The following is a 22,084-nucleotide window of genomic DNA, read 5'->3' as shown; positions in this document are numbered from 1 at the left end:
AATCAATATTTAGAAACATCTCAACATTCATCAAACAGTATCTTATCCCCAGATATGGAGCAGGTTAATTACATTCAATGCTCAGTTTGAACATCTGGGTTGGGGCGGAAGGTTTCTGTCAATCCTTAAAAGAAACATTTAAATTGTGAATTTTACAGCCATGTTAACCTTTATACATTATACTCACTCCCCCCTTTTACACATGAAATCATGTGTAACAAAACCCTGTAATGGGAGGGGAACAAAAACTGTCAGGTAATTGGTTAGGGACATAAGAACATTATTTTAAATTTGACATCATTATCATTATTTCCACAGTGAACACTTCAGTGAAAAGAAGTGTTCCTCTCCGTCCTTCAGGCCTAAAAGAAACAGAATCTTCAGATTTTAGTTTTATATTTGCAAACCGCCAACTCATGTGAGAGGAAAATATCACATGTGCGGTTTCCCCTTTTTGTGGAATTTTTAGGAAACCTCTCGTTTCCCTTGGAGCTCCAAAATAATATGTTAGTCCAAAAACATGCTTGGTTAGTTATTGTTTTAGAATCATGCAGTTACACTGATCACATGCCGGCATACATTCACACTCACACTGTCTGGTTGTCATGTCAAGTTTGGTCAGGTTCACCCCAGAGTCAGTCATCCACAGTGCCTTGTCAAGTTACACTGTCGGTCAGGGTCAAAGGTCAGTTGGTCTCCGTCTTTTTTGGCCATGTGTCGTGCTCTGCAGAGACTTTGACATTTCAGCATAGGCCAGTATCCTTTGTCTACAAAGATATGTCACGATTTCAACTATGATTTTCAAGATGATTCTCACTTTTCATTGGGACTTCTGCCTCCCACTTTTCCTGAAACTTGGTACAAAACTCACTTCCTTAGAGTACTACTACTACTGCAATCCATTTACACCTAATTAGTATTAAAATGTCTAATGATCTATTTCAGAAACTTGTCTACAATAACTATTATCTTGAGTCAAAACATTACTAGGATCTGTGTCGCTCTGCATTTCATAGCTCATTATTATTCTGGTCTACTTAAAAAACAATGAAAAACTCTTTAGCAGTGTGTGGAACCTTGGGTGTCCGAACATGCAACAATTACTCCCTCCTTTATCAAGGATTTAAACCTATGGTAATAACTATGCCACAATGGTGAAATCAACACTTTAGATTGGAATTGTATATGTGGCTTGGCACCAGCTCCCTCTTTAACATTATTAATACAAATAAAGATTTGTCTTATAGAGTGGTTCCTAAAACTATCCTTTTAATGGTGATCAATATTGTAACCAATGAGATCACTACTTTATTCACACGTGAATAAAAATGTCTTAAAGAATGATTTGTTAAAAAATTGAAAATATTGAAGAATATGGTTCTACTCTGTCAGTGTGTTTTAGGATGATTCTCATTTTACTTTAATAGTTTCCTCTTTACTGATATTTGTAATTTACCAATTGATTAATAAATCTTTCTGTCTTTACGTATTTATGAAGTTAATTCAAGGTATTTTAATGTGCGTTTTGTGAATAAGTGTGTTTATGTGTAACTCACTCATTCCCGTTCTCCTTTTCTCCTCCCCTGGTTTTCTCAAGCCGTGACCCCGGCCTCCTCACTTCTAATCGACCATGCCAACTCCTCTGATTCTGTCTTCTCTTCAGTCCATCAGCTGTTGAATCCATCCGCTGTAACTTTTTAGGCAGCCATTGGCCCAGTCACATCTGCAGCCCCATCATGCCACTGTTGTTGCACTCCTCCTTTACAGTCTCTCTGCTGTTTTTATGGAGGGCGGATTCTGCTCTCATGTCCTGTCTGAGGGGCTGATGAGAGTATCTCTCTGTATGTCAGCATGCTGTTTGGTTCTGGATGCCACAGGTGGAGATAGTTCTGGCTGCAGTCTTGATGTAGTCTCGTTGTTGTTGTTGGTACAGCTCTGGTTCTCTGTCTGTACGATGGAGAAGGAGGAGTCTCCTGTGGGGTTAGGTCTTTTGTTCGCTTGGAGGGTCGGGATCAAAGCCTTTCTAACTCAGAGGGGGAGTCCAGGTCTCGGGACACCTTACCTATTGAAGTCTAGCCCACTGATGTTAAATAAATCCAACCCTTTCCACTCTGTCTCTTTCTAATCATACTATCTGTCTTAGTTGTTAAATGCCATCTAAACAACATAATTAATGTCTACTAATGATATTACAAAAACTCACTCCAAAATTTTTTTCATCCATTGTTACATATTTACCCAACACAACTCCGAAATACTTACATGTTTCCAGCATCACATATTCCACACACTATGAAAGAACATCTCCATATCTTCTCTCATTTTAAATCCCACTCTTACTTCGAACAATAGTAAACCTGCAGAGCACACCAATCGGATCACAGTAATGAAATTTGAATCAAGTGTAGGCCTATGTATTCTTTCTGAACATTTATTTATATTGTCTAAATTCCTTGTCTATGATGTGCAAACAGTTCGAGTGTAAAATGTGTTTTGCACAATGTATTTACACTCTACAGATTCTTGAGTTTACTCATCTCCTGGTGCTGTCGTTGTCGTTGTTTCTATTAACGTGCTTCCCGTCTTCAATACCGGCCAGCAATGTAATGATTAAACTCTAAGCTCGAAAAATGTCAAGGGTGTGATACCCCCTTTCAGCCACTAGATGGCAGCAGCAGAAGTTTCAAGGGTGTGATACCCCCTTTCAGCCACTAGATGGCAGCAGCAGAAGTTTCAAGGGTGTGATACCCCCTTTCAGCCACTAGATGGCAGCAGCAGAAGTTTACAGACAAAGGGAAACGCTCTCCCTCGATTTAACATATAACAGAGCTCTGGCTTTTACCTTTCAGCATTGGTCTGTTATTTAACCCCAGTTTTAAAAGCCGACCCGATCTTAAATATCGTGTTTCCAGGTTTTTGTCGTGCAGGAGTCAAACCTCGCAACCCACAAAACTGCACCGTCTCCACGCCACTCAGGAATAAACTACCTGCAAATCCGCGTCAAACTGCTCTATTTTACGTCACGCAGGACTTTCGTCTACCTGTCGATCAACGTTTACGTTTTGTATATAACTTTCCTAACATAGTAAAATATGCATTGTATATTCCATTTAAACTTTAAAAAACACTGTGAAACGCCTACAGACAATCCTAAAGTTTTAGCGTATCCAATTACAGACAGTCGAATTTCATAACGTCTGCGTACCTTATTTGCAGAGTTGCAGAGTCCTGCCGATTGTCTGAGATGTTTGAAAGCGTCTGAATTCTTCCTCAGCTTCGTTATATCTGGACGTCAGGGTCACCATTTGTTAGAGATTAAAAGGGATATCTGATCCGCTTTTCAAATCTCCGCGCGTCCCTATCCAGCTGGTTATAATACAGGAAGGAATCCATATCTACAAAGTAACCGTTAACAATAATCTACTTTAATGGCAATATGACAATGCAATACAATCATTACAATACAACATGATATATTACAGTTATATTGTAATGCTTAAAGAGTAATGCCGGCTTACTCCTGCCCTGGTTCGCGTGCTGCGGAGATCCTTTCGCTCGGGGCAGCATGTGAAGAGAGGCCGAACGCCAGGGATCCACCGGAGATATACCAGAGCAAGAAGGAGGGGTTAGGGTTTAGGTCAGCTGGTCATCTTTTCAGGTCATCTCATTGGGAGACGCAACGCTGGCCAGCAGGAAACCAAACAGGCTCACTTTACAACAAAAGGTCTCAAGGCCTGCATACCTACACCTCCCCCACAGAGCAATAAAACCCTGTTTACTCCAACCAGCCCAGAATGTTTATAGCCATTTGTAGTCCTTACATTTATGAAAGGATAAAACAGAGAAATCAATATAAAACACAAACACAGGTATTGTTTGAACAGTATTCACTTAACTGCTACTATTGATAACCACCAGAGAAACCCAAGGGACCTCTCTTAATATCACAACCACTGTAGCTCGTTCTAAGTTGAATGCAAATCAGGACATGCTCTCACCTTCTCCCATCTTCCTTTGTCCTCAAAAACACATGTCAACAGGCCCCATATCCAGCTCACAGTTTTACCCAAATTATTCCCATTTTAAGCTTATCCATAGTTTGCTAACATGAATAAATACAAATATAACTCTACATCATGCATACACAAATATTTGTAACCACACAGTAAATACACACGAGAACACATACTCACCTTAACTCATGCATACACTGATGATGCCCATGTGCCCATACACTTATTCCATCTCCAAAATAACTTGCATGAAGTCATTGTGAGTAAGATGTGAGAATGCTGGAAAAAACATTATTTTCCTTCACATTGCGTGTGATGTGAGAGTTGACCCTATGTATAAGAAGAAACAATTGTCATTGACCTGTGAAGTCAGTTCATCATGTCCTGTGGGTCCATCAAGTAGTTTTATCAATTTTCTTTACTTGACAGCTCACACTAACCCCCTGAGGCAAACTCATGTAAAAAACACGCAATCATTTCAAGGAGGAAGATCAGTATTTTTAGAACCTTTGTGAAGATAATAATAAAAACAATGCCCATACAACTTCTTAGAGCCCAAGGTAACATCTTAACATTTCTTTTATTTCTACCAAAACCCACAAATAATCAGTTACCAACAATATAATACAAAGAAAGCTACAAATCCTCTCATCTGAGGAGTTGAAACCAAGAGAATGTCACTGCAAATGCTAGTAAACAAATTAAACAGGTTTTTAAATAGTTGACTATTTTTCTGTAGGAACATTAATCATATCATGTCAGTTCTAATATGCAATTAAGAAATATGTTATAACATTTGAGATAAAGACTGTTTTTTTTAACTACTCTAAGTATTCTTTAAACATGTTGCCTGACCAGAGGTTAGGGAAATAAATAAACTAAAGGTAACTGCATTTCAAATTGTCTAAACCCTATGGAGTTGAATATCCGTAAGTGTTCGACACTCCCAGAACCATTACAATTCTTAATTTATTTGAACAAGCCTGTGAAAACAAGACCACTGTTTGAAACGAGGTTAATGAGCGTAACCATGAGGATATGAGCCACTGCAACCGATCAAACCGTTAGACTTGCAAAGTCCTTTACAAGCCGAATAATTGGCTGATCCATACATCTTTGGTCTTGTATGAATCATTGATGCAGATAAGATCACTGTTAGCTTAAGGCTCCCCCGCCTCCTTTCTTTAGTCTATTCAAGTCTTCTCTTCTCCTTTATAAAGGTTAAGTAACTAAAATAAAAGGATTTCATTCATGCAGTGCAAGTTCTGAAGGAGTTTAACAATTCATCTTCCTGGATTTATTTGAATGAAATTGCAAACACTGAAATTGCAAACAGAACAATAATAATATACTACTAAAACCCAGTCTCTGAATGGATAACAGGGTAACCTGTGGAGATATAATGCACATAATTGTATGTTTGTGTCCTTTGGTTGTGTATTAAAGCACATTGGTGTGTGTGTTTGTATAAATGTTTAAGAGATGAGTAGGTGAGTGGACAAATGAGGATTGTACTCCACTGTGTGTGTGTTCGTATGTCCTCAGGTCATCAGTAGCCCCAATTTGATCAGATTCCAACCCAATACCTCTGCGTCTCTCGCTATGCAGCTTCATCCAATTACCTTGGTCCTAGTCTGTCCCTGCACTAATAATCTCCATCCAGTGACCAATATCTGAGCCTAACCTACATCTCACTCTGTTTCCTTTTTTTGCCCTCCATTATTCCCTCCCTCTTATCCGCCTTTGTGAATATTTTATTATTTTCTCTGTCTCATTAATCGTCCATGAATCCAGGTTAATCCAGGAAAACGTGTTTGAGGCTTGTCAATGTAAATTGCCTGGCATATATTATAAATTGTCTTGAATAAAATGGATTAAATGTTTATGGTCCGTATAAAAACAAACTGACTCAGACAAGTTGTGTATTTTTCATTTCAAACCTTTATTTATCCAGGTGTATCCCATTGAGATCGTTGATCTCTTTTTCAAGGGAGACCTGCTCAAGTAGGTTCCACATGAAATATAAAAACATAAACAGAACAATAAAAAGGACATCATACAGCATCATTACAGGGATTTACAATTTACATAATTATCCACAGAAACAGGTACCAACAGCTTCCAATTGAGTAGCATCCAACCGAGCTTTAAAAACATTTAGTGGCACCAGATTGCTCAGTTTCCATTTCAATTGCAGACTATTCCAAGACAGAGGAGCTGCGCATCTAAATGCCATCTTCCCTAAGACAGTCCTAGCAGTTGGCACATTTAATAAAACCACAGCATGCCATCTCAGGTAGTAGCCACTTACAATTCGCCGTGAGATCAGGGAGCAGACGTAGGATGGAAGTTTCCCTAACATGGCTTTGTATATAAAAATGTACCAGTGACTGAGCCTCCGTACAGTTAGTGAAAGCAAACCAGCCCTTGCATACAGGGTACAGTGATGGGTTAATGCTTTACAGTTTGTCACAAATCTCAGTGCACTGTGATACGCAGCATCTAACTTGACCAGGCAATTGGCAGGTGCATTCATATAAATCAAATCACCATAGTCCAGCACAGGTAAAAAGGTCACAGTGACTAGCCTTTTCCTGGCCTCAAGTGAGAAACAGGACTTGTTCCTGTAGAAGAAACCTAGCCTAACCCTCAGCTTTTTAAGCAGGTTATTGACATGAAGTTTAAAAGTGAGACAATCATCAAGCCAGATACCAAGGTAACCACTTCAATTTTTATTCCTTGCATAGTTACAATATCTAAAACAGGCTCTGGTGTCTTTTTAGCTTTTGAAAAGAGCATTACCTTGGTTTTATCAACATTTAAAAGAAGCTTTAGTTCAGAGAGCTGAGTCTGAATAATGTTAAAAACAGCCTGTAATTTAACAACAGCCTCCTTAATGGAGGGACCTGCACAATACATAACGGTATCGTCCGCATAAAAATGTAAGGTTGCTCCATCGACATTTTCACCTAAACTATTGATGTAGATGGAGAATAAAAGTGGACCTAAAACAGAACCTTGAGGAACAACATTAGCAATGTTTAACCACAGCCCATCAAAATGAACACATTGGGACCTTTCAGAGAGGTAGTTCACAAACCACCCCACTGCATGGCTGGATATGCCAATACTGACCAGCCTCTGCTTCAAAATGCGATGATCGACGGTATCAAACGCTTTGGACAGGTCAATAAATAGAGCTGCACAATTCTGCTTATTATCTAATACACTCGCCACATCATTCACCACTTTCATTGTGGCAGTGATGGTGCTATGTTGCTTTCTGAAGCCTGACTGATGTTTAGACAGGATGTCATTTGTACATACAAACACCTTTACCTGCTCACTCACTAGGCGTTCAAGAACCTTAGCCAGAACTGATAATTTAGAGATGGGCCTATAATTATTTAATAAAGTGGCCTCCCCTCCTTTTAGCAAAGGCAGGACATAAACTGACTTCCACAATTTTGGAATTGTGTTTGTGCTGAGGGAGAGGTTAAAAAGAGTAGTGAGAGGTGGAGCAATAAAATCTGCAGCTATCTTTAAAAAGAAAGGTTCTACGTTGTCCGGACCGGCCGGTTTCTTAGGATCTAACTTGGTTAAAGCTTCACGAACAACATCAACAGTAAAAGGAGTAAAACTAAAAGGGTTTTCCAACACACGTTTTTCAGAGTCACAGACTGTGGTGTTCACAGAAGCAGAGTTAGTGACAGAATCAAATAGAGAACCACAGGACACAAAATGCTCATTAAAGCAATTTAACATAGTAGCCCTGTCCGATATAGTGGCAGATGCTGTGGTAATGCACGGAGGTAGCTCATTACGGATATCACCGGTGGATATCGATTTTATGGCTTTCCAACATTTTCCAGGATTATTCAGATTATTTGTGGTTACTGACAGATAATACTTAGACTTAGCACTTTTTATTTGTGAAGTGAAGCTATTCCTTAGCTGCCTAAAGTGTAGCCATTCTACCTCTGAGCCTGATTTCCTAGCCTTTGCCCAGGCCTTGTTTCTCTCATGTAGGAGACTAGATAATTCAGCAGAATACCAAGGTATTGATTCGAGGGATGCCTTGGCCTTGCTATTCCTGCAAAGTAGCCAAGCAATGAAAGTCTACTGTCCTCAAGCAGCCACTCCCCAATTTATGGTGCAACCTCATGGCTGAAACTTAACTTTAAGTATGCTATTTCAGATGATCATCTTGTTATGGACCCACTGTTAGAAATAATTGATGAAGTGTCACATGGAGGACATAAGTGCACTATTCTCATTCTCTTACTGCACTACAAACATTAATACACTCATTATCTTGAGGCATTAGTGAAACTCATGATGTCCACGTTGATTTGTACTGTAATGATTCTTACAACTAGATTTTACTGAAGGGAAAAAAATAAGAGTTTTAACCCTGCATTTTTTTTTTTGTATCCTTAAATATTGAATCTATTTAACTTTGAAGTGTGTGGAGTATTGAGTGATATTAAAATTACACTACTGATAGTGCTTTATCAGTAGTGTGAAGAAGGCTTGTTTTTTAATGAAAAACAATAATATACTAATATACAAAATTATAACCCCAAAAATATCTGAAGACAGATGCACATATATAAAAGTGTAAAGACTGGAGATGCCTATGTTATAATACACAGGCAAGGAGGGGAAGCGATTGTTGTGCATAGCCTAACAACAAAATAACATTCCCTCTTTTTATTTTACACTTGTTGTCTACTTATCTAAACAAAAATGTAAGTCACTTTGGGCTCTGAATAGGAATGAACATCTTGACCTGGGACCTCTATGTTTGGGAAACCCTGATTGAGGCAAAGAGAAGAACTGAATATAGAGTTAATTTAGTACAAATTACTTTGAAATTCATATTCAATTCAATAATCTTGTTGTAATTGCCCAATACAGCATAATGTGGAGCCAATTTGTATTCACAGCAGTGCAGAGTATTTGGGCATTCATAATATTCCACCAATGTGATGAGACACGGTTTTTGGGTGTTTGCATAACAATACATTAAAGCATGTACATCATCAATCAGCACTGTGCTGTCAGGGCATGGGGAATTCAGTGTACCTTCAAGCATTTTAGATTCATGGCACTATAATGCTTTATGCCAGCAGAGGGTGAATCATCCATACGCTTACATTCAACATGTGCCATATTAACACATACGCTCCTCCCATGTCCCTTTGTTTTTGACGTGATGTCTTACTGTGGCAGACAGTGACTTAAGAATGACTTGTATTACCTCCCAACCTTAAACACACACCTCATGATTAATACATTACTTTAGCATTAGCCTCCGGGGCTACGAGCCGTCTGAATCAATCACCTGGGAGGCAAGCTTTGATGCTAGGCAGACGTCTTGAGAGTGGACATGGTGGCACGCTTCAATGCTCCAATCCCCTCCCTCCTTGTGAAGGGAAATTAAGAGGGTAGTTAATCAAAAGTTCATTAGCATACAGCGCCTTGCTCAGTCCACCCCTATATACCCTGCTCATAATGGCCACTTAGGCAGGCCATGTGAGAGGAATAACAAGTCTATACTATAGACAAAGGTCTGTACCAATCCTGGTTGTCGACTCATTTGACTTAAAAGACTGCATCGTCCCCATGTGCTAAATGAGTTTTCTCACCCTAGGACCAGCAAAGCCTATATCAATTCAGCTGCACATATTTCAAAATATTAAGGCAGAAATTGAAATTTGTTTACATAATACATTTAATTAAAGTCAACTTTTCAGTTTTTTCAGTGTGCACAATAGGATAATTAAATCCTCAATGACATAAGTATTTGTATGTTTGCTTGTAGCCAATGTAATAGTGTGTGCCAGTTCACTTGACTTTAATTGTGGGATTCGCATAAGATCTTGGGGCTATTCAAATAAAATATGTTTAGTGAATCTGGTTTGCAGAATTCAGTTAACTGCATATCGTCAGGTCATTGTACTAATTTTTAACATAAAATCATTTGTGTGAGAGCACGGTATTGAATATTCCCTGTTTACCACGGGCGACTGTGGCTGCGAGGGAGTGCGGTCGTCTTAACCCTGAGTTGCTCCCCATGGCATGGCCAACGGTGTGTGAATGTGTGTGAATGTTAGGTCCTAAGATACACTGCTCTGTATGAATGGATGTGAATGGGTGAATGACATGTAGTATGTAAAGCGCTTTGAGGGGTCTTAAAAGACTGGATAAAGCGCTATATAAGTACAGTCCATTTACCATGTTAAAATTATAGTTCCATCAGTTTCACATGCTGACAGGAAAATTACTGCTAACACAGGGCAACTGTGAAATAAATGCGTCGGTTACAGAATGAGAAGGCACTGTGTTGAGTCTATTAGATGTTCATGCCTGAATATGTCAGAGAAATGGAAGTTAAGCCAAAAGGTGTGACCTGGTCATTGAGCCAATTGTGTTTATTTCTTTGCTTTACCTTGATATATCCCGGATACATTCACTAACCCTACATGCTGGCCCTATTTCACACTCATTCGATTATGCATGCACCAACCTGGGAGCTGCCGTCTCCAACCACCATCACTTATTGCTCGCCACCAAGCAGCTCCACTGGGGTTTGGCTAGCATCAGTTCCTCAGCTGTTTCCCGCTGTAGGCCTTGGCAACAAGCATGTTAGCTGGTTGCTAGCTGCCACGTTTTTGTCTCTGTGCCCCAGGAGTTTAATAAGCCATTACATATATGTTCAATATAAAAGCCGGCTAATTGTGAATTTGGGTAACGCCTATGACTGGCAGCTGAGAATAATAATTGTAGCTACATGTATATATAGTTCTGGCTATGTGGTTGCCTGCCTTGTTAAGCGTGTGTACAAATGTGTTCATTAGATACATGTGTGAACAAAGTTGCACCACCATCATCTGAGTCAATTGTTCTATCTCTCAACATTTTTAAGCGATGCAACCTTTACAAACTTTTCTGCAATGAAAGAGGCACTTTACCTGGAAAATGATCATAGAGCACAAAACTCCGCAGGCATAGATGTGTCCCCAGCTTACTTTTGACAAGTCCATCAGCGCTGCTCAGTGCCTGCTCTGCTGCTGGATACACCTGTCAGCATAATGTGAGAAGAGAACAAAGAGAGAGGGCAAACCTGTGCTAAGCACTGACTTTCAAAAGTCTGGCGCAAGTACATTGAATACAACGTCATTATCAACACCATTACCATCTGGATTCTCAAAGTCAGACAGGGAAACCTTGATATAAAATATTTGAGAGGGTTTTTCTCAGATTTTGTATGCATTATGATGCTCAATTATAAATACAGAAGGGAGAAATATGACTTGAGTTTATATTACAGGATTTTCTCTCTTTGAATGGTTTTCTTTTTATGTGCACACTTGGTGTCTGTTGTATTGCTACTTATGTTAATGTACTCTCACCTTTTTTTTTTGTATACAACCTGCTCTTGTTCCTGCAAGCAGTGTAAAACACTTCACTTAGTTTGCACATACCAATTTTCTTGAACTGTCTGCAATACTCCAATATATAAATACTCAAAGCAAATATAGACTATATGACATTGGTAGAGCTGCTGATATAAAACATCCAAGCAAATAGAGAGTTACAGAGCAGACATTTTAATAGTCACACATTATTGCTTGAACATATAATAATAAGAAATTGGAAAGTCCATTTCAATTAGTGAACATTGTTACCCTAGGGATGAAAATCATCTGATTGAGTTTTTTATTATTAATGTCAATGGAGTATCTTTTCTTGCTTGTCTGTATTTAGTCATTTGATCGGCAGCTAATCCATGACTCCGCCCTTCTTGACTACCGTGGCCTGAAATGCTCTGTCCGACAAATTACATCCGTTTAACCCAACTGTCAATCACACACTTAGTGGACTTACCCCCTAGGGGGCTGTATTTCTGTATGGGTTTGTATGAGAAAGTCTCCCGACAGTAGCCCTTGGACTCTGCTGATCCACGCAAACTGAGAGTCATTAAATAATGTACATCAGACTAGTATTGATATTAAAGTATCTCCAGTACACACACCAACACACATTGAAATTGATTGAACAGTAAGCCAGATTCACAGGCCTCCTTCCTCCCATGAACACAAACGGAGGTCTTCAAAAAGATCAACCCGCACAAAGAAAGGAGGAATTCATACCACACACCTGTCCAGTTCCATTGACAAATAAAATACCAGTAGCCCCATTTTAAATTATGTAGAACCCGGCAATGTAGACTACACCGTTGGAGAAAATGCTGACAATCACTACCGGCACGGCTTAAACCCCCAGAGTCCATCCATGAGGGGCAGCATTCGAATGGCAGCAATTTATTCAGTAGGCTACTACTAAAAATAAATAAATAGGTGGAAAAAAATACGAGATTAATAAATAGGGAATGAGACTTAAATAGGCAAATCCCATAGGTACTATTGATCTGTGGCACAAAACACACACACGGACGCACACAAACACTTGGTTGCCAAAAAGCATGCTCGTGGTCAAATATGTATAATTGATTGAGTTGAGTTTGACAAGGCACTGTAATGTAATCTGGGGCTAGAGTCCCTATGGTGTGTGTGAGTGTGTGTGAGAGATTGAACAGGGAGGTGGGGGTAAGCGGGGGATCGAGGGGGGGTGTAGTGGTGTGCAGGAAGAAGAAGGGACACACTTTTGCTTTGGGGACTCAGTGTAAATTTGATGTATTGGACGGCTGCATTTTTCTTGCCTGTACCAACCCCACGGGCTACACATGTAGGAACAATGGCCTTCTCTACTGTAATGGGCTTTTACCAACAGGGACCATTTCCTCACTCACACAGTGTGCATGTGTGTGTGTGCATGTTTGACAAACTGAGTGCTTTTTCACTTCAACATCTGATGTTTGTGCCATTTGCTGATTTTCTAAATGTCTTAATAGTTTTATCTAAACACCGTCAGTGGCAGGTCCTCAATGACAACAGATATTTTGACAATGTCACTTCAAAATAATGAATTGGTCAAATAAAACAAGCAGCTCTAGTTTATATGGGCTGCAAGTTCATAGTGCCTGTATTTTCCATGTCTGATTAAAGTGTATTTTCTTTTCGTTTGTGTACTGTGTGTTGTGTTTACTGGCTGTGTGACTGCCTGACAGTGTGGCTGCTTCTTTGTACCTCTGTCACTAAGTGTCTAGTTTAATTGCAGGTCTTTGCAGGAGAATCGATAGGAGCAACAAGATAACTAAGTTATCAAACTGTTTCATTGACTGGCTGTCCCTTCTCTCTCTATCTTTTGCCTCCTCTCTATTTCGTTTCTCATTTCACTCTGCCTGTCTTCATTCTCTATTCTCTGTTCTCCTTCCCTTCCATTCATTTTCTTCAACTTCTTCATCTGCTATCCATTTTCCTTTTCCTTTCCCTATCTCCCCCCTCTGTCTCCCTCGCTGTGTTTCACCTACCCCCTCACAACAGGCCGACAGACCTGTCCACCGGAGAAGTTTGATTGTGGAGGGGCTGCCAGCAAATGTGTTTCGTTGTCATGGCGATGCGACGGGGAGAGGGACTGTGAGAACGGAGCAGATGAGGAGCAGTGCGCTGCAGGTACGTTCCAGGTGGGCGGTGGAAATGTGGGATGTGACAGGAGAAAACTGGGACAAGTTACTCAATCACTATGATCTGTAGAGCTTTTATCCTTGTATCTGCAGAACTAAACACTTTATTTTATAATGCTTGACGCCTTTCAATAGCTAATACAGTTTTGTTTTTTTCAATTCAAGTTTATATAGCGGCAGATCCTACTTCTCTTACACTGTGAAAAAAGGTGGATATTTTGAAAGAATCCAAAACAGCAGAGGCGGAAAAAAAACTGAGATCTGAAAACCAAAGAGAAAGAGAGGGAAATCAGGTTTTGATGACAATCACAACAATCTGATCTAACAGGCTCTTTAGATGTCATATTCCAGAGTATGATATCTCAAATGCTCATACACAAATCTTAGCTTGCATTATAGGAAATCTATAGAATTACTTACAAACCGCAGACACACAACCATCCATCATCTGCAACACCCTCTCACTTTCCATAGTAATACACATTCACATCACATTATAGAGCCTAAATCTTCTTGCTCTTGGCTAAAAGGGCACTCGATAGCAAAGTGCATTGATTTTCAGTGTACATGGGTTCCATGGCATTATGGAATTCCAACCTTTATCACAAAAATAGACATGCACACAAACTTTTTTTATTTTAGAATATAAGATTGCATGAAATATTAGACTGTCCATGACACCCATGTCTAAAATCATACACACTATAAATAATTTTATAAAATTAATAAAAAGTATATGTATAGACTATTTTACATTTCTGTATAAACATCTTTATTCATTTTTGTATGAGTTCAGACTTTCAGAATGATTGTGTGTGTGTGTGTGTGTGTGTGTGTGTGTGTGTGTGTGTGTGTGTGTGTGTGTGTGTGTGTGTATGTGTGTGTGTGTGTGTGTGTGTGTGTGTGTGTGTGTGTGTGTGTGTGTGTGTGTGTGTGTGTGTGTGTGTGTGTGTGTGTGTGTGTGTGTGTGAGATTGCCCCTGACTGTTATTTGAATATTTCTCTTGTACTGTATGCACAACCCAAAAGTTGAAAATAGTAAAACATAAAACGATCTTTTCATGTACTTAACTGATTGCAGAAGCCATTTTTGATAATTTAATATCTAAACTTTAATTAATTTAAATGTTGTCTTGCGGTATATTATCACAATGAACCCCCTGGGGTTATTATGATAATCTAACAACACATATCTACAAAAATGTGCATTATGCACATTAAATTAACTTCAACATGTACCATAAATAAACACTTAATACTATTTGAATCCGGATAGATACTATAGCAATGAAAATAATATTCAGGTTTTGCAAACATGTCAAAGTTGTAATATTTCAATAATAAACAGCACTCGAACATATTTAGAGTATTTGCCTCAACCCAACTGATTCAAATACGTAGAATTAATATTTTATCTTTAGTTTGCAACATACACATTTGTCTTGGAAAGTTCTTGACAGGTGGATATTGATAGTTTAACTCCCCTTTTGTCATGCTTGCTCTGAGTGTTAGACCCCGGCCACACGAGGACGAAAACGGCTAAACGCATAGGATTAACGCAAACGCAATCGCAAACAAGCTTCCGTCCACACGCAATAGTTATCTGGATAGTGTCTGCCCACACGAGACCGCTCCGTTTAGCTCCAACCGCTGGAGAAGCTGCAGTACATATGCAGGAGCCTGTACGTGGCGCTGTAACTTCCTCCACAAAAGCAGCGAAGAAGCATGGTTGCCCTTCTGTTTATTCTCCGCGGTGGGGACCCAAGCCCCCAGGAAGTGCACCGGACTCAGATGAAAATATTCGTGTTGGCCAAACGGCGGTACTACACTTCCGTTTGGTTGCCAGGCCCGGAAACACTTTTTCCCATTGACTTACATGGGGAAAGAGTGATCTGTAACTCGTTGGATAATTTTGTTTAAACTAAATAAACTACCCAGTATGAACACTTGTATAGCCCTTATTAAAAACATTCGTTCCTCAAGTTGTAAAAATGTGCTAATAACGTTATTCTGAGAGTTATTTCCCTCTGCATTATGAACGCGCATCTAACCCACGGGACCGCGCCGCCGTCACGTTCATGTTACGTGTCCCGACCAATCAGAGCACACTGTGCTCACAGGGAGGGTGGGGGCTGAAGCTATTGGAGCTACAACGAGCCGTTAAAGGCAGAGAGTGAAATTCAGTGAATACACGTAGTTTACAGAGATGCTGTATGAGAAACCAATGTGAGTTGCGTTTATCTTTACCCATGGATGCACAATAAGAACGGATCCATATCGTCTTACTGCCATCCCACGGAGCTGTAATAATGGATATATTGCACATGTTTGCTGTAATTCATTATCATACTACATGGGCTGTATGATTAAATCTTGTACCGTAAATGTTGTATTAAATAAAGTACCATTACCATGCTGTCATGAACGCGCGGTGCTGTTACGTGTACGCAAATTGACGTGCTTGATGTGAACGAGCATTTTGGTTAAAGTTGCGCATGCTCTATGAGCGCACATACGGGTACTTCTCAGGCATGCTGGGTAATCTGTGACGTTTCACTCTCTCAAAAGGTGGGCCATTTTATCATCATGCGCTAATGAGCAGCTCTCATAGGAATGAATGAGGCCCCGCCTCCCACGCTGTATCCAGTTATTATTATACATCCATGTGGGGACCGAGGGAACCAGGCAGAGTTTTTCGCCAGTCAACGTGTATTAAAGTTTAAATCTTCCGACACAATTATAAAAGTGCCGGTCAAAGGTCTTCTTTGTTATTTATTGAGCTTTAAAACAAATGAATAACGAATCTATATAATATAATAATAAAATACACGGAGCCTCTCTTTTCCTCCCTCTCTTCGGACAGCGCCAGTGTCTGTCTCATGCAGCAGCTGATCCAGTAATGAGTGACCCGGCCGACAGTAAAAATAAACATATTTATATCTAGTTTAGGTAGTTTGAGAGGTAATTAAAATAGCTAAGGGTGATGATCGGACTTGAAGTGTGTGTTTTACTCCGTTCACCGCCGCATCACAGCGGGAGGAGCTGCAGGTAAGCAGAGCTGCGTGTCTCCGTCCTGTCAGATTAGACTTCACTCGCGTTTATGTCCATATCGAGAGAAAGATAAATAATCTGAATTCAGTGTGCAGTTTACTTTGACGCGGGGGTGAGCAGCAGAGGTGGGGAGAGGCGGGGCTATTGCCTCATCATTATCAGAAAATTATCGTATAGGGCGTACACACGGAGCCGTTGGACCCCCCACCGCGTTGCGTATGCCGTTCTATCCACCTTGGGACCTGTTAACGTTTACGCAGTTTAGTGCCGTATTCGGTCGTCCTCGTGTGGCCGAACGGTCTATATGACACTAAACAGTAACGCAAACGACCGTTTTCGTCCTCGTGTGGCCGGGGCATTAGTCTCTGTGTCGACCATTCATCTCCATTCTGTCTGTAGGTTGTAAGAGAGTAGGCTGCTAGTACACAGAGTGATTACATTAGGGAGTTTGTGGTCATGACCGAATTAAAACAACAGCAGCTGTTGATTTACTCATGTAACCCAAGCTGCCATTGTACACATACCGTCTTTGTTTCTATGATGTACAACAAGGGTGCCCAACCTTTTTTGAACCGAGAGCTACTTTTAAAGTTGCCAGTCTGCTGAGATCTACCAGTCCAAATAGAGATAATATAAAGCCATTACTACCAGGTAAATACACACTTCTACTTGTATAAAACTGACCTTTGTACGATGAATACTTCATAAAATACTGCAGATCCTTTATCTTACCTCTTTCTAATCTACACACATACAAGTATTTAACTGAAGTTACACAACAGTGTTGTTGATACAGAGTTGGAGTTTATTCACACGTCACATACAGTGGGTAATGTTTTCAAGAAACATTGAACAGTGCTGCCACATATGACACAGGGAAAAAAGAAAAGACTGAACCCTTTCTTTGCTATTATATAAAAATAGTGTTGCTACAAAAGTATAAATTAGGCTTACTAATAAGACAACTCAGATCTGAAGCTACACAGGAATCTGCTGCCAAAGTGCAATAAAAAAAGACAAAATTAATAGAATCAAACCCTTTTTTTGTTGCATTTTAGTAGATTATACAAATAAATGCCTTTAAAATAGGATGCAAGCAACACTAGTTTCTTAACCTGAATTGATAATAGACTATAATCAATTTAAACAGAACAGATCTGAATGTTTGCATTCGTATACCATTTTGTACAATAATGAATAAGTTCAAACAAACTAAAACTTACAGCTGATTAATAACGGTATCTAACTTGAGTTTTTATTATATCAAAAACCTGTTGAAATTCTGTTATTTTTACTGTCCCCCAAAAGCGCGTCGGCAGCCTCCAGGAAAGCTTCTTTCACAACTTCGCCGTCTTTGAAAGACTTCATGTGTTTCTCAAGAACGTGACGGACACGATAACATGCTCTGGTAGCAGCCTTGCTCTTGTTGTTGGGCCTGGTGAAAATGGACTGCTGTGCATTTAGCTGTCCTTTCAGGCCCCTCCCCTTTTGGAGCGTAGGGCAGAATTAGGAGGGAATTCCGTCTCGTAGCGTTTGTGCACTGTTTTGAAATGCCGCTCCTAAATTACCCTTCTTCGATAAAGCCACGCTCGCATTGCAGATGAGACAGATGGACTTTGAATTGGAATAGATACAAAAATAATTATCCTCCCACTCGGAGTGAAAATTATATATTTTGGGCTTTTTTGCTTCTGCCATAATTGCGGTCTTGTGTGTGTGCAGACTGTCACTCCTGTTGACACGGACAACGTCAGTGAAATAGTGCACTGCCCAATGCCCACCAGTCACGCCCCGACACATGGGGTCTCGCCGGCCAATCACAAAGCTTTGATGCGTTCATGTGCATTATTCTGGACAGGAAGATTATGTTACAGGACATTAACGATACAACAGAATGTTGTTGTTCTATTTTTAGATACATCTCGCGATCGACTGGGAATCTCCCCGCGATCGACCGGTCGATCGCGATCGACTGGTTGGGCACCCCTGATGTACAACATGAACTATATAAAAACAAGTGCATTTTCTTTCCTTTCTTCCTCGCCCGTTTACACCTGCACATTTTAATCTCTTTTTATCCCTGCATAATGACTTGGAGGACAATCAGACTTTGTGCTTTTTTTCTATAGCCTTTCATCTGTCTGAAATGCTATCCCTTAGTTCAGTGGGAAATTAGGTGGTTAATACTGCCATGAACGTTTTCATTGGGGTCTGGATGATAATTGATTGTGTGTGTGTGTGTGTGTGTGTGTGTGTGTGTGTGTGTGTGTGTGTGTGTGTGTGTGTGTGTGTGTGTGTGTGTGTGTGTGTGTGTGTGTGTGTGTGTGTGTGTGTGTGTGTGTGTGTGTGTGTGTGTGTGTGTGTGTGTGTGTGTGTGTGTGTGTGTGTGTGTGTGTGTGTGTGTGTGTGTGTGTGTGTGTGTGTGTGTGTGTGTGTGTGTGTGTGTGTGTGTGTGTGTGTGTGTGTGTGTGTTATTGGAGTCCTGCAGTTGTAATAACCTGATGAGATAAGCTTTTGATCTATCATTTGAAGATGAAGGTGGTAGTGGTGAATATTAAATGCACCTGATCCATGGAAAAGGACCCGTGTTATCTGAGTTCACACATGAAAGTCCCCTTAAAAAGCCCCCACAATGGATCCATTAGCTCTGTTTTATTTCCTTCATATCCAAGTTTAAGTGAATTTTCAGTAATCTGTAGACACCAAAAACTGAGCTAAGTGTACAATAATAATAAGAAAAACAATTTCATCCAAACTGATACATTTTATGTCTTTAAATTAAGCAAGTTATTTTGTGCTTTTCTACAAATGTATTATTCGTCCATCTTTCAGTTATAGCAGTGGTCATCAGTGAAAGGCTATTCAAAAGTATTTTAACAACATATCAATGCAGTTAAATATTTTTTAAATGTACCTAAATGGTCAAGACATAGTTTTCCCTCAGGGTTTTTTCTTTGTTAATTTGTATTAAATGCTGTTTTAATTTACAGTACATATACCTAAGCCAAATTAGATGTGCCTTGATAAGACACTATGACAAGAGTCATTCTAAAAAAGTAATCTAGTTTAGTTTACACCAATAAAGCACAATAGTGAAGCTCAGTCAAAGAAAAAGTAATAATAATATGATTTTTACCGAATGAGAAACAAACAGCACGATATAAAAAGATGATTTATCAGGTGTTTCAATCTACCGTCTTCTTCTCCTGTCACTGAGGGTAGCATAAAACCTAATCATGATGTTGCTATTTCATGCATTATTCTTGATTTTCTCTCAATGTTACAGACATAACAAAGAAACTAAAAGAATATTTTATCTACAGATAACAAAGCACAGCTACGTGACAAAGCAGTCTGGAAACAGTCGGGAGCAGAATGCTGTATGAATAGCTCAGCCAGCAGGGTTTTGTGGTAATGCCTACATGTCTGCAGCGCACGCTAACAATCAGGACTATCAGTAATAAGCAGTCATCTCTAAAAGGTCTGTGGAAGTACAACAGAAATAATTGGTGAGAAAATAAGACATATGCAGTGGTTGCTGGGAGCTTGTGTGTTTTTCGATGAATAGTTTCATAAATTATGTTAAATCTATAATGTTCAGTCTGCAGTAGAAAGTGTGTACAAACCATTTTATACATCCACAAACACACACACATTCATTCTATTATCTTACCCCTAAAAAACTGATTCCCCCCTTCAAATCCATCCTCCACCCTCCACCTCTGATCTCTTCCCTCCCTCCCTCCCTCCCTCCCTCCCTCCCACAGCAGCTACAATTTGAGAACAGCTAGCGTTAATTAGAGCTGCTAATTGAGCATATCCAAATGTTGAATAAAACATGGATTCAGAAGAGAGCTTCTTTATTACATTTATGGAAGGTCTCTGAAGAAAGTTTACAAGCCTTTAATTTATGTTAATGTGAAATTGCGTACGTTGAGGGCACTCCGCCACTGCTAGCTCTGTGTTTGCATGCTTCAGGCTTAGTTTGCGTAGGTTAAACATAATTTTTTTTTGTCTGCGTAAGGCGGTGCTTTGTGGCTAATGGCCTCTCTTTACTTTTCTGAATACTAATTGTAACTTTTCTTCTCTTATTAAGTGAAGATTTTGAAGCAAAGCATAATTGAAAAGTGTTCTTTACCTATTCACTGATCAACTTTTAATTTCAACCAATTGGACTGTTTAAATGATTGCAGCATGTGCACATGCCTGTGTAAGTGTGTGTTTGTGTGTGTGGTCTGTTGAGGTGCTGATCCAGCATGATTAAGGTTGATTACTAGAGGAGTTTACATTTACACAAACCTAATGAGATCACGCACACCTAAATGAGAACGGGCACAGGGAGTTTCCCTTTGCCTCTCAATGCATCACAGATTCCTGTTAATAGAAACTACAGGATGCTTATCAAGAGCTTGTGTTCATTAAATCATCTACAATTGAGGGAATGAATTTCCCAACATGTTAATTAAAGTGTGTTTGCTTCTATCATTGCGTCCTGGGAAAAGGTTGTCTCCTCTCTGTCGACTCTCGTAGTACTTTCATTGTATGTCTGCTAAACCAGCGCTAGCGTTAGCTTAGCGCTATCTCATTCAAGAAGGCTATTTTTGGTCCTTAGAGAGCTATGAAAATGCTGTCAACATGTCAAAGTGGCCAGTCAGTACACACTCATCATAAACTGTCAGTGCTATGGTGGCAACAACAGAGAGAGGGGGACCGCAAACAGAGACACAGGCGGACAGAGAGAAAGACAGCAGTCAGAGAGGCTCCTGAGGGCCATGGGGACCTGTTGCTCTTTTCACACCAGCCTGAGCTGCTGTATTACATTACAAGCCGCCCGATCAATGCCCACCAGGGTTATGTTAGTTGGTGTTTTGTAGCAGGGCAGAGAGGTTTGGAGGAGGGAGACATTGTGTGTGTGTGTGTGTGTGTGTGTGTGGTGTGTGTGTGTGTGTGTGTGTGTGTGTGTGTGTGTGTGTGTGTGTGTGTGTGTGTGTGTGTGTGTGTGTGTGTGTGTGTGTGTGTGTGTGTGTGTGTGGGTGTGTGTGTGTGTGTGTGTGTGTGTGTGTGTGTGTGTGTGTGTGTGTGTGTGTGTGTGTGTGTGTGTGTGTGTGTGTGTGTGTGTGTGTGTGTGTGTGTGTACATATGTGTGTACATATGTGTATACATGCCAACCTTTCCAAATCCAAAAGAGGTAGGTTTGCGCGCTGTGAATGTGCACGCCCAAATTAGGTAATCAGAACACATCCATGACTAACCATGTATTTAACATAGGCCTATATTGCATAATTTTATGCATTTTTCAGAAAAAGTGGTAGTTTGGTAAACAGTGACATCAACGACATGTTTGGTCTGTAAAATGCCTGAAAAGTAAAATAATGGGAGATAAATATCCCAAAGTCTCCACATTTTATTATATTTTGAATGTGTTTCTG

General features: G+C 39.9%; 1 protein-coding gene across 1 annotated transcript in view; it reads left to right on the top strand.

The window, feature by feature from the left end:
* LOC117542954 (low-density lipoprotein receptor-related protein 8-like) overlaps window positions 1-22,084 on the top strand; it is a 181,730-nt gene that overhangs the window by 95,471 nt on the left and 64,175 nt on the right. The window contains 1 exon segment of the mRNA XM_034210852.1: window positions 13,466-13,594. Coding sequence (XP_034066743.1) covers window positions 13,466-13,594 — 129 coding nt within the window.

The sequence above is a fragment of the Gymnodraco acuticeps genome, unplaced genomic scaffold, assembly GCF_902827175.1.
Source record: "Gymnodraco acuticeps unplaced genomic scaffold, fGymAcu1.1, whole genome shotgun sequence".
In the NCBI taxonomy this organism is placed as follows: domain Eukaryota; kingdom Metazoa; phylum Chordata; class Actinopteri; order Perciformes; family Bathydraconidae; genus Gymnodraco; species Gymnodraco acuticeps.
Note: the sequence above shows the minus strand (reverse complement) of the source record. Positions and strands in the feature narration are given on the sequence as shown.